The sequence below is a fragment of the Sinocyclocheilus anshuiensis genome, unplaced genomic scaffold, assembly GCF_001515605.1.
Source record: "Sinocyclocheilus anshuiensis isolate Anshui unplaced genomic scaffold, SAMN03320099.WGS_v1.1 scaffold1877, whole genome shotgun sequence".
NCBI classification, from domain to species: Eukaryota; Metazoa; Chordata; class Actinopteri; order Cypriniformes; family Cyprinidae; genus Sinocyclocheilus; species Sinocyclocheilus anshuiensis.
In genome coordinates this window covers 118,921-133,005 of record NW_015540967.1, presented here as the reverse complement: position 1 = coordinate 133,005, position 14,085 = coordinate 118,921, and the positions used below count along the sequence as shown (strand labels likewise).

The following is a 14,085-nucleotide window of genomic DNA, read 5'->3' as shown; positions in this document are numbered from 1 at the left end:
TTCTCCTCTTCAGTTCACCACACTCATTTTCTATAGGGTTCAGCTCAGGGAACTGGGTAGGCCAGGGCAGAATCTTGGTTTTGTTCTCAGTGACCCATTTTTGTTTTGATTTTGATGTTTGTTTGTGGATCATTGTCCTGTTGGAAGATCCAACCATGGCCCATTATAAAATTTCTAGCATGGACAGTCAGTTTTTAATTTTTTATCCATTGGTATTTTAGAGAATCCATTATGCCATCCATCTGAACAAGATATCCAGGATCTCCGGCAGAAAAATAGTTAGACCACAATAATTTATTAGTATGGTGTAGGGCCTCCTTTTGCGGCCAATACAGCATCAATTCGTCTTGGGAATGACAGATACAAGTCCTGCACAGTGCCCAGAGGGATTTTGAGCCATTCCTCTTACAGAACAGTGGCCAGGTCACAATGTGATGCTGGTGGAGGAAAACGTTTCCTGACTCACTCCTCCAAAACACCCCAAAGTGGCTCAATAATATTCAGATCTGGTGACTTTGCAGGCCATGGGAGATGTTCAACTTCACTTTCATCTTCATCAAACCACTCTGTCACCAGTCTTGCTGTGTGTATTGGTGCATTATCATCCTGATACACACGGCACCACCTTCAGGGTACAATGTTTGAACCATTGGGTGCACATGGTCCTCCAGAATGGTTCGGTAGTCCTTGGCAGTGACGCCCCCATCTAGCACAAGTATCGGGCCTAGGGAATGCCATGATATTACAGCCCAAACCATCACTGATCCACACCCATGCTTCACTCTGGGCATGCAACAGTCTGGGTGGTAAGATTTTTTTGGGGCTTCTCCACACCGTAACTCTCTTGGATGTGGGAAAGACAGTGAAGGTTGACTCATCAGAGAACAAACATGTTTCACATTGTCCACAGCCCAAGATTTCTGCTGCTGGCACCATTGAAACGTTTGGCATTGGCACGAGTGACCAAAGGTTTGGCTGTAGCAGCCCGGCCATATATATTGACGCTGTGGAGCTCCCGACGAACAGTTTAGGTGGAAACAGGAGAGTTGAGATGCACATTTAATTCTGCAGTGAGTTGGGCATCTGTGGTTTTATGTTTTTTGGATACAATCCGGGTTAGTACCCGGACATCTCTTTCAGACAGCTTCCTCTTGCGTCGACAGTTACTTCTGTTGGATGTGGTTCGTCCTTCATGGTGGTATGCTGACATTACCCTGGATACCGTGGCTCTTGATACACCACAAAGACTTGCTGTCCTGGTCACAGATGCGCCAGCTAGACGTGCACCAACAATATGTCCTCTTTTGAACTCTGATATGTCTCCCATTATGTTGTGTGCATTGCAATAGTTTATGTAAAACTGTGCTATTGCTCTGCTAATTCAACCTTCACACTCTGCTCTTACTGGTGGAATGTGCAATCAGTGAAGATTGGCCACCAGGCTGCACAAATATAGCCATGAAACCTCCAACACTATATTGGCCAGTGTTTCAGTTTCATTGTCCAACCCCTGTATGTATGGATGTTGTTTGACTGCATTTTCTGTTGATAAACTGGCTGCGATGTCAAGCTAGCAATCCTATCTGTGTATGTATATATATATATATATATATATATATATATCTATCAGTGGCATTCTGTCCATATAAGCCACGAATGCTCCGCATACCCAGGCCATTTGAGAGAATAAGTTCACGGGGTTATTAATATAAACATGATTATAAGTTGCTCACTTGTCATTTAAAATGTAACTTAAAGCTTAAAGAGTTAGGAATAAGTAAGTAATATTAATTATTTGCCAAACGGCAGTAATTTTCTGTGAATCTACGTCAGTTACGGAAGCTTCCGGGCGAGCGGATTCTCCGCAGCTTTGTCTCCTCTGCTCTGTCGCTATGACGCTTTAGGATTGTAGTGCTTTCTCATTGGTTCGCAGGCCTGCGGCTAATTTCATGTGCGAGGTAAGCTGTCCGCGAAGCGCTCGCCCAAGCGGAAAAATGCACTGTTGCTGTCAGATCTCAACTGCCGAAAATCACATTGTGTTTAATGCAAAACCAAGTTGACTAAATCAGAAGAAAAAAAAAACGCTATAACTGTATATTTTTGTTTTCTCAAGCAAAGAAAAATGTAAAAGTCCACTGAAAACATATCTTCTTAGATTTTTGGTAATAGACAATGTATGTTGAAGATATACGTTATTGTCAACGTGGTAAAAAAAAAAAAAGTTTATAAAAACGTGAGCTATATAGAATTTGAATAATTACAAGCAGGAAAAGAAAGAAACAATCCTCTGAACATTTTGAACATTAAAATGTTATTGTTCCCTTTGTTTTGCGTATGCTCGTGTTGCTTACAGTTAAAGTCTTTCTCTGATTTTATTGTTGTTTGCAAGGTTGCAACGTTACTTGGCAATATTTTAAAGATAATATTATTTTGGGTATTAATCTGATCACTCAGCATGCCCGGTTAAAAAAAAAGTCACCACTCACCACTAGGGCTGTTGCGGTGAGGGAATTTCCCTTGCGGTAATTATAGTTTTTTTTTATTTATTTTTTTTACTGACCACAAGCCTTTAAATGGTAGTGTACATTATTCTTCATGGCTAAATAAATCAAGTGTTAGGATTTTGTTTTGGTCTTTTAAGTAAGGCTTCTAACTCTTTGTTGAAGCATTTTTTAAACACCTATGGTAAAAATCAATGTTAGAAGAGGTATGTTGCTGAGACTAACCAAAGAATGACATGGTAACACTTGCAGATGATCAGAAACCATTAAGCATTTTGTGTATTACTTTGTGTATTCACTTCAAGTATGAGTGTCATCAAATTGATTACCACTACTTAAGTAAAACATGTTTTTGTAACATCTTGTTGCTTCCTGTCTCAGAGTCTTGCAAACTCAAATGTTAAGAGTCCAGTCAGTTTTTCTGTCTCAAACCTAATCTGTCCCAGATTAGGCCTCCTAATTGATTCAGCCTGACTCAGTGGGCAGTATTTAAGAAGCAGGATCCATACAGCAAGAGGCCAAAATGCTCTCACACTCACATTCAGGCTCCTGTCAACACAAAGCTCTTCCACGCCGTCACGTCCAGGTTCAGCCGGACGAGCAGAAACAGACAAAGGGATGGTCGTGGCAGCGTCTGACAGTCAGAATAATACTTTACCGAACGCTGCGGAGCTGCCAGGTTTTTTGTATTCCTGAAGTGCTGCTGTATTATTGGGAGAGACATCTTGCTTTTGTGAGCATTTCATCAGCTCTAATGTAGTGGTTCCTCAGGGGGATAATGTGGGGAGTGAATGAACAAATTAATTTAGCTCAGTAGGAGGACAGTGGCCGAGAGCAGGAGGCAGGCTTGTCAGTATGACGCTGTGTCAAAGAGAGGATTATGGGGGAGAAAACCACACTCGGTATCATGCTGGTGACATCTGCACCGTGTCTGGATGGTGCATCCCTCTACTTGCTCTTCATCAGCCTGTTTAGACAAACTGACACAGGGTTGGCCTTGTTTACAAGTCAATTTAATAATCTATCTGAAGGGGCTGCCAGCCAGCCCTTTTGTATTTACCGTTGCGTTTAGTCTTGGAGAATGTTCTCTTCTGATTGGCATTGGATTGTATTTGACCTCCGTTTTGGCTCAGTAATCGTCACATTTTGTAACACTTAAGATAATAGCAGCTGCTGCATAATGCCGGTGCTGTGTTTGACATTTTATTTACCTGTAGCCTTAGGGAGATGGAAATGGGTTCTGGGAAGGGCATCTAGACTGCTGTCATGCATAGTCATGTCTAGACTGTGCATTTGCAGTACTGAAGGAGCATCTGTACATTTCTGCGAAATATAATTTTATATTCAGCAGTTGGTGAGGCACCACATACCTCCAGAACATGGATTCCCAAACTACTACTTTAGTAAGGGTTTTATTATAACAGTTTTTATTGTAAAATTATTTATTTGTATTTTTGTTGTGTGTTTTCCCCCTCATTTTTTATGATTTAATAAAAATATTTTTAACACTTTTATTAAGATATTAATGATTTATTGTTTTATTGATTTAATGTATTTATTGTAGTTTAACCTAAAGAGCATAGTGTTCATTAATCTACAGTGACTTTTAATTATTGAAATATAAAATTAAAAACTATTAAATATACTATTAAATTAAGTTATGATTAAATTTTCTTGACGCAGAGCATATTTTAATTAAACAATGTTTTGCAAATTATAAGACTTTTTTTTTTTTTGATCTTAAGACTAATGTTCATCTGTGATTTTTATCTTTCATGCATCAGAAAGTTAAATAACCCAAAATTCATAATTATTCAATTACAACTATTACATCTATATAATACATGATAAAAATGTATGAATTTATGTTATAGTTCTGTGGAACTTTCTGCTGTGTTCATAAACAAAATACGTATACAAATGCAAATATAAGTTTATAGAATAAATTATGAATGATGGGCATTATGGTTCTGTGGAACTTTGAGTTCTGTAACCAGAGCGGTTGTATAGCAAATCCTTTGTAGCTCATGCTTTTAATAGTTTTTCTGTGATCCAATTTCCCTAATGGAGGGAATTCATTGAGGAAAAGGTTTTTAAAAGAAACCTTTCTCTTCTGTGTGTACATCAGTACATGTATGGGACACAGCAGAGTGTTTTGAATACAAAAATAAAGTAGTATTTTAGGTAATAATATCTCACAAGTGTGTTTAAGTTAAATTGTTTAATTCAAACTATTGTTACAGTGAGAAACAAACACTGACCTGGTGTATTAAGAACAGTGACTTTTTTGTGGTATGGATAAATGATTTATACATGCACATTAAGTCTAGACCTTTTAGACTAATGCAACTATTACTTTGGAGAGAATGACATTATGGGTGGGTTGCACCAATAAGAATTAAGCTTAAATCTAGTTTAAATCAAGGTTTATCTAACAATTCTGTTGCACCAAACTTTAAACCTTGTTTAAAAATAAGCAGGTTTACATTTAAACCATCATTTTGATCCTGGATTTATTTTATATTTAGGATAGATTAACATTAATTTAGGGATGCAACGATACCTTTTTTCCAGAACTGATCCGATCCGATACCAAAAATTCTGAGTATCGGCCAATTCTGATCCGATACCAGCGCAGTTTTTTTTTTTTTTAATCAATGTAGAATTTCTATACTTCTGTGGGTTGACCTGATCATCACTCTTGTGTGTGTTAAACACAATCTGCTAAATATAGACAACTTCATTTTAATGAAAAATAACAAATGAAACCATATATAATTATAATCTATGACAAAAATACTATTATAAACTAGGTTAGTGGATAATTCAGCAGAAAAAGCATGTGCGCACAATAATTTGATAAAAACATTAAACTAAACAACATTTAGTGAAACAACATTATTTAGTGGGAAACAAAAGTTAATAAGTGTAGAACTAAATCTGGTAAAATGTTACACATTGGTCTTTGTATTGTTGTAAAATACATTCATGAAAAACAAGTAACCTAAATATATATATATATATATATATATATATATATATACTATAAAATTAAAATACATTTATTTTAAATGCATAGCACAGTAATGAAGGCAGCAACATATGATCGATAGAACAGAACAAAAAAGACTATTGATAATCTTTCATTGCGCAAAAGTATAATACTAAAGGGTATGGCTCCAGTACAGAGCGGCACAAAGCGCTTATGCGCATCCCGAGTGCAGAATGATGTGCTTGAAGCATCAGATCGATGCATCCCTACTCAGATTTAAATCTCAATTAGGGATTAACTTTAAATTTACAGGTGAGGAGATTTAAATAAAATAAAGTGTACGTACAGTTACAATATGTGGCTGATTGAACCAAGACAGGAACTGTGGGTGACTCGTCAGGTCTCAGAGAGGTGTTTATTACAAATAAAAATGAAAATGAAAGCGCATTGACTTTGCAGCCTGTAGTAAATTTGCATCTGCTATCGAGTCCGGGATGTGGATCCGTCACTCATGCCGGTGCATCTCGGCATATGACAAAGAAAAGAAGACAGGAATATGCTGTAGCTATAGCATTTAACGGCAACAGTGATGATGAAATGAGCGCCAGTGATCGCGGCAGCGCCTCTCGTTTCTCACGCCCGAGAATGAGATTAATGTAATCAAATTAAATATAAAACCAAAGCTATTTACCACTGCCAGGGCATTAACGTTTTTATAGAAAATATTTTATAGTTTGTTATAGAAAAACAAGTTATGCTCAGAGTCCAGAGCCTGGATCATAACATTATAACAGGCACCTTCCAAGTAGAGACCTGCACTATCGCGGGACCTAACGCAGCAGAGTGTGGCGCGGGACAGCACTTGATGGGCGAGTGCGGGCGGGTAGATACTCGTGTGTGTGTGTGGGATGCGGGAGAATAAGGGTGTATCACACTAGGCAATCTTAACCATGCTCGAGTGCGTCTGACCCCCAAAGCCCGGTTCGTTTGACTAGTGTGTGATCACTCCGTGCCGCAGTTCGTTTAGCCGGCCCTGGCTCGGTTGGAAGAGGTGGGCCAGAGCGTGGTTCAGTTATATATAGATCAGTGAGTGTGAGCGCTAACTGCACCCAAGCGCTGAACTTCTGGTACGTGCAGCATGATTGCGTGAACATTTCTGAGCGGCAAAAGTGATAGATCTGTAAAGCAGTGAGAGGGCCGTGTGTGTTACTGCGTCCCAAACGACTCAAATTAATAAACCACAAAGTTAACAAAACGATGCTCTCCACTGTGCTGAGCGAGAGCGCTTCTCTGCTGTCTTCACGTGCTATCGGAAACTTCCTATTTCCCACTTATGAAGTCGTGAGCGCTTCATGTGAGCACTGCTGCAGTCTTAGGCCCACCCCAAATGCTCTCATTTGTTGAGACGCGTGGTGACACCCATCCCAAGCCAGTACTGATCAACATCCCACCCCTCCTGTGACCCATGGTTTGTCTGTGTATTCAGAGCCAGTGAGCATTGGACTTTCATAATAATAAAAAAGCGCGATAACGCGTTAACTTGCCCAGCCCTAATTTAAATATATTTCCAAGATTATGAAATCCATATGCACTGCCTCAAAGTTTTCATTGCTTGCTTGATCAGCTGTTTGATCAACGGTCTCACTACGTAGCAGTTTATAAAGACTGCTGACATTTTACAAGTTTATTTCCTTTATCGACAAAAGCAACTTATGTCAGAGACATAAGGAATATTAACATTGTTACTGTTTAATTACAATGGCAAATATATCATGGCGGAGAAAATTAATCGTAGATGGAGGTTTTAAACGCAGGTTAGAATTCTAATCCCAGATTTGTTCATCTGTGTTTAAAATGAAGTGGTACTCGATTTAAAATAAAACCCAGATCAACTAATCCTTGATTAGCTCTAAACTTTGCTTAAATTAATCCTTGTTGGTGCAACCCACCCTAAGTGTCAGTTCAAGGTGGCACTCATTAAGTAGACCACTATATGACATCAGCGGTCCCCCTCTTGTGCTGGATGTTAGTCTTTTAATATGAATCCACTAGCATGTGTGCATACTGTGGCTCTCTCTGCAGGGGCAATGGAAAAGATCAATGTGGCACACCTGACTTGCCGAGTCCTCCCTATAGAGAAGCTGTTGCTTATTAACTTTAATTAAATCGCCGCGGAATCGTGCGCAGCTCGCCGGAGCGAAAAACGGCCGAATCCCCTCCTTTGAGAGCCTGCCAGACGCCTTTGTATCTCCTTCATTCTCTCCGTCTATTGAAGGGTATAAAATGGGCAGTGATAAGCGAATTACAAAAGGCATCCTGGAGGAATAGGAAGGGATATTTTTCACAGTAACACAACCTGGATTGATTCTGATTGATTTTCCCAAACCACCAGTAACAAGGCTTGTAAGCAAGCACGCATATGCACGCACACACATCTCGCTCCCCAGAACAGCCTTATTAAACTTTGTGTAAAGCATTTCCTGGAATTGAATTCAGTGGGGAGCTTGCTGTGGGAGTCTCTCAGTGGGCTTCTCATGCATACTGCACATACATCCTGAATGTCAGGATAGTGTTGGATGTTAGAGTATCCTTTTATGCATTATTTCCCTGTAATTCCTAAATGAATTAAATTTGTTTCAGTGGTGCAGTTCTGTTTGTTATGGAAGATGCAAGCTGTTATTACAAATAGTGGTGGAGTTTTATTTTAATTGGGGCTGTGAATCAATAAAAATGTAAAAAACCCCTCAGTTTTCTGTGATTTAATAGTAGTTAATCATGTTAAGTGCAGTTAAAGGGATAGTTCACCAAAAAAATGAAAATTTGGTAATTAATTACTCACCCTCATGTCGTTTCAAAACCATAAGACCTTTGTTCATCTTCGGAACACAAATTAAGATATTTTAGATGAAATCCGAGAGCTTTCTGACCCGGCATAGACAGCCACGCAACTACCACGTTCAAGGTCCAGAAAGGTAGTAAGGACATCAATAAAATTGTCCATGTGACATCAGTGGTTCAACAGTAATTTTCTGAAGCTACTAATACTTTTTGTGCGCAGAGAAAACAAAAATAATTACTTTATTCAACAATTTCTTCTCTTCTATGTCAGTTTTTGATGCACATTCATTAGAGTACCATAACGTATGCGTGTGGTGCTGCTGACACAGGAGCCGGTGTTTCACTCGAAAGTCATTTATTTACCATTTACTTTAATCTGCCATCAGATGTTGTTGTCATAATGTGTTGCTATGGGTTGCGTCTTGCTTTGGACCTGACTGACTGGACAGACTGGCATTCTGCCACAGCGAGCTTTATGCTTTCTAACCTTGTTTTTTTCTAGGCTTGATTGTGTTCTTGCTTTGGACCTGACTGACTGGACAGACTGGCATTCTGCCACAGCGAGCTTTATGCTTTCTAACCTGGGTTTTTTCTAGGCTTGATTGTGTTTATGGGGTGCAGTCTAACATGTGTTAATGCTTTGTTTAAAAAAAAAAAAATGATGATATCTCTGTTTGCATTGAACTTTCAGCATCGTAACTTTGCAGATATTGTTTATGCTCAAACAGCAACATTACACACTAACTAACGTTAAAAAAGTGAAATTGCAATCAACCACCCCTTTAATTCCACTTTTTCCTTCTTTGTTGCAATTATTCTGCTTATTGTACATATAAAATACAAGACGTTTATATCAGTAGTCCCATATTCATAATTGTGACCACACAGTCGGTTTACACACTGTAGTAATTGTTACTTTTTATTTATAAATGTTTTTTTTTACATTTGAGCCAGTGGCCATGAGAAACTCTCTGCTGATCCCTGTATAAATTGGATTGATTTTAATAACTTAATAACTTTATTATACTTGAAGTGTGCACTAAGCCCTAGAAAAATACAAGTATACTCAATATTCAGTGACTTGAATCAGATTGTGGGTGCAAAAAAACATGATCCGGACATCCCTGATAATTTTTTTTTTAATATGTATTTTTTTATAATTTATTAACAATTACAGAACATGATAAAACTTAAAACAACTTTTAATAAAAAATGTAATCCATGTCAATGTAATCATATTTTAATTAATAGCATGTTAAGCATTGCCTTTATTGTAAAATAACTCACATGATGTTTCTCTCTTTTTTAATATAAAGTAGCGTCTTTTTGAACTCACCAGCTTCTATGCATATTTAATCTCTTTTATGATAGATTTATTTTTACTATTTTAGAGAAAACGAAGTTCTGAAGGTCCAGCTGAAGAAGTATGTTGGAGCTGTCCAAATGCTGAAAAGAGAAGGCAGCCAAGGCAATGACGGTAAGGCAGTGTTCTCATACTATAGCATGTTTAACAAAATGTGGCCACCTTGCAGCCATTTTCATATACTTGGTGGGTTTTTCAAACTTGTAACCAGATAAAACCACCTAGTTAAAGTCAGATACATAAACATGAATGATTTTGTGGAGGAAAAAGGACTGTTAATTTTTTTCAGTGTAAAAAAACCCCCCACAGTTATCTGTGCAGTGATGCATTGTGTCTGCAGACAATCCAATCCCCTGGAGGGTTTAGAAGGGACCCAAAAATTTGAGTAAAAAAAAAAAAAAATTTTAATATTGCATTGCAGTTGTTCCTTTGCTTCTGCAGACTATTAGCATGTGTGTGATGAATGACATGACATCCCTCTGTGGGATACTGTCATATGTTTGAACAGCCTGTGTCTATTATTTCACAGTTTTTTTCTGCAATTTGGTGGGAATTTCAATTATCACTACATCATTTCATCAACTGCTTGCATCAGATGAACATTGTAAGATTTTTCCATGCAGTAAGTTTAGTGTGGTAGCACGGCTCTCATATGCAAAGTAAAAGTGTGCCTTACAGGAGCTGAAATGCGAAGCCTGTGTGGGTTGTTTGCATTTCAGCCCTTTCGATAAATCCAGATAACTGGGTGATGCGCACCCAGCAACAATTGGTTGCGAACCTTTATGACTGCATCTCTTTAATGGATTTGACAAACATGCTCATCTTCACAGATCAGCAGTCGCAGCTCTCCCAGCTCATCATTGCGTTGCGGTATTACAGTATCAGTCAGATCTGTGTGTGGAAGTGTGGTCCCACACGAGAGTAAGCCTCAGAGAAACCCCAAACGGATGCCTAATAAAGAGTTTTATACGGCCGGATCATGCTGCGTGTGCCGGGTCTATTATGGCTCCATTGTGGATGCACCGAGCAGCACTATTGTTGCAAATTTCCCCATTTGCTGTCTATCTGGCTTTCTCTCTCTCTGTTGCTGCAAGAAATAAAACTAGAAAAATAGAGGTGACAACATGCGAGTCTAATGCTCCATTCGAAAACCCAGTGAGCTGCCTATGGAGGCTGGGTTTTAAACCATTGAAGATGTGCTCCCAACTTCATGTTAGGCATAGGCATTCCTTGCCTGCCTTCTTTTTAATCAAATGTTATGCAGTTTTAGCAACATTTTATGATATCATTGCATGTATCCTTCACAGAATATGCATTCCCAGAATGCATTGTGACCAGCTCTAGTGATAAGATGAATCTAAATTGGCGAACAAGAGAAATGCCATTGTAATTTTTTTTATTTATGATTATTGAACGAGTATTTATGAATTGAAGTAGTTCTTTGTAAATTAATTATTTTTCAAATATTTATGAAAAATAAATGATACAATTAATTTAATAAAAAAATTATTTAATTATTTGAAAATTAATTTAATTTCAAGATATAAACTCAGAATTCTGAATGACTTTCTCACAATTCTGAGTTTACATCTCTCAAAAAAAGGTAATTGTGACTTTTTATCTCACATATCTGACTTTTATTTGCAGTCGCAAGTTATATCTTGCAATTCTGACATTTTAACTTGCAATTTCAAATTTATCAAGAGAAAAAAAGCCTAAATTGTGAGAGAATAGGTTGCAGTTACCTTTTTTATTATTTTTCCTGTGGTGGAAACAAGCTTCCATACTCAGTTAATCTAATTTGACTTTTCTTACAACATACAGTTTTAAGTAGTGCTGTCAAACGATTAATTGTGATTAATATATATATTGAAAATATTTACATGTATGTATTTATATATACACAATAAATATACACCGTATACACACATATATTATGTAAACAAAAACTTTTATTTTGGATGCAATTAATCGCGATTAATCGTTTGACAGCACTAGTTTTAAGTAAATAAGTTTCATTTTTAGGTGATTTGTTTTTGTTGTAATGCTTATCATTGAGCTATCATAACTTTGCACAGTATTAGTGTCAGACTGTTCTATTTAAGTCTTCTGCATGCAACACTCTTTGTATGGTTCGCTGCCTATGTAGAGCACGAACATATGAGGTTCTGTGACTGTTAGGTGCTGCCTGTGTAGGCTGTAGACAGCGAGGCAGCTCACTAGATTGTAGAACAGGGCTTAAATGATTCCTCCCTCCATGTCTTCTGGGCTAATGATGTGTCCGTACTGTACTCTGACTTTGATGTTGAACAGCAACTGAAAAGGATGGTACGGACACATCAAATTGATATACAAGCGCACAATACGAGACTTTTTCATGTTCTGTCAGACTGTACACACATGATATGAGCTCTTTTGAAAGTTTTGCTGTAAGATCATGATATGTTAAAAAAGAATTACTTGCGTCTCCCCAAAGTTGAACTGCTATCACGGTATTGCGAGTGTTGGATTAGAGCATGCAATTAGATAAACGCCTCGCTCCACCAAAATATGAAATTGAAGAATCTTTTTCATTCCCATATCAAATATCCTTTTATTAGGCACTGGAAGTGAACAGGAAATCATGCAAATGAGGAGAGGTTAAGTGTCTTGTCACTTGCAGAGGCTGCAAAGAGAGCAGAAACAGCTGGGGTTTTAGGTTTTTTGTTTCTGTTCTTTTCTCCAGAAATGTGGGTCAACGGGAGAGTCATCAGTTCTGGGATAACCCAAGTTGAGAGAACCCTACATTTGTCTCTTGTTGATGGATGGTAGCATCTCGTTATAATATAAATGTATCTGTGTAGTTAGAAAAAAGAAGTTACAGGAATGGGTCGCTGTGTTTGACTAGTTGTCCAACAACCAAATAGTTAATTAGTGTGGTCAGCAATTTTATATAGATTCTTTTCCTTTTTCTAATTTCTAACACACTGCCGTTTTTTTTAGCTGACAGTTGGCACCATTTCAGAGAAGTTTCATACTTTTCTAGCTTTTTTCTAACACAAGAACTCATTCCTTATTAAGGACTTTTGCTATTGGTAAGTGTGGCTTGGCATTTAGTAGCAACTTTTTTTTTGTTTAAAGCAGGGGTTTGCAAACTTTTCAACATGACATGCCATTTTTAATTTTTCTGGTTAACCACTGTGCCAATATCACCTCCCCCTCCTTATTTTTTTTAAATGCATGCTGTATTTATATATTACATAAGCATTTTTAAATGATAAGATAAAAAAAACAATATTTGATTTTCATTTAAATAGTTTCTGAAGCATTTTTTCATAAATAGTTTTTTTTAAGTGCCCCTATTATGGATTTTTGAAAATTATCTTTCATGCAGTGTGTAACACAGCTCTAAGTGAATGAAAACATCCTGCAATGTTTTAAATCTGAAAGTGCACCGTGTATAAAAAATATTGTCTCTCAAAAGAAAGAGTCGACTCTGAATCACTGAAACGAGTCATTTTTAAAACGAATCCCAAGCCGGTTCATGTTGATGTCAACATGAAACATTAACATATTGCCTGCCCACTTGTTGGTCTTTTCATGTCGGTCTGAATGAAAATGCAAATTCATTCTTTGCCACTAGATGGCGCTTTTGGAGCGGTAAAAATAGCGGTTTCCCTGGTAACGCTGTACACAAAGCAGCACTGCGCTCACAAATGCTGCTTTTGGGGCCATTCACATATCGCGTTTTTTGCGCGCTCAAGTTCGTTATTTCAAATGTAGACGCGCGGCAGGCGCGCTCATAATGGAAGCGACGCGGTGCGACGCGCTCATTTTTTTTTCCAGGTGCGCGTCCGCACCGCATCGAGATAAAAACATTTCAGCTGCGTCCGAAATCGCATACTTCCATACTATATAGTAGGCGAAAGTTTAAAGTGCCCCTATTATGGATTTTTGAAAATTACCTTTCATGCAGTGTGTAACACAGCTCTAAGTGAATGAAAACATCCTGCAATGTTTTAAATCTGAAAGTGCACCGTGTATAAAAAATATTGTCTCTCAAAAGAAAGAGTCGACTCTGAATCACTGAAACGAGTCATTTTTAAAACGAATCCCAAGCCGGTTCATGTTGATGTCAACATGAAACATTAACATATTGCCTGCCCACTTGTTGGTCTTTTCATGTCGGTCTGAATGAAAATGCAAATTCATTCTTTGCCACTAGATGGCGCTTTTGGAGCGGTAAAAATAGCGGTTTCCCTGGTAACGCTGTACACGAAGCAGCACTGCCCTCACAAACGCTGCTTTATCAGGCATTACAGGCAAGATGAAATGAAAATGAGACCAATCGGACCAATCACCGCAGATTAGCGTCACGCAAAGGAGGGGTTTGGAAAAATGAATCGTTGAGC

The 14,085-nt window shown here is 38.0% G+C and overlaps 1 protein-coding gene across 1 annotated transcript in view; it reads left to right on the top strand.

Annotated features, from left to right (window-relative positions):
• Positions 1 to 14,085, top strand: part of LOC107690065 (sorting nexin-29-like) — a 111,541-nt gene that overhangs the window by 31,968 nt on the left and 65,488 nt on the right. The window contains exon 14 of the mRNA XM_016488307.1: positions 9,723 to 9,808. Coding sequence (XP_016343793.1) covers positions 9,723 to 9,808 — 86 coding nt within the window. The remainder of the gene's footprint in view (positions 1 to 9,722; positions 9,809 to 14,085) is intronic.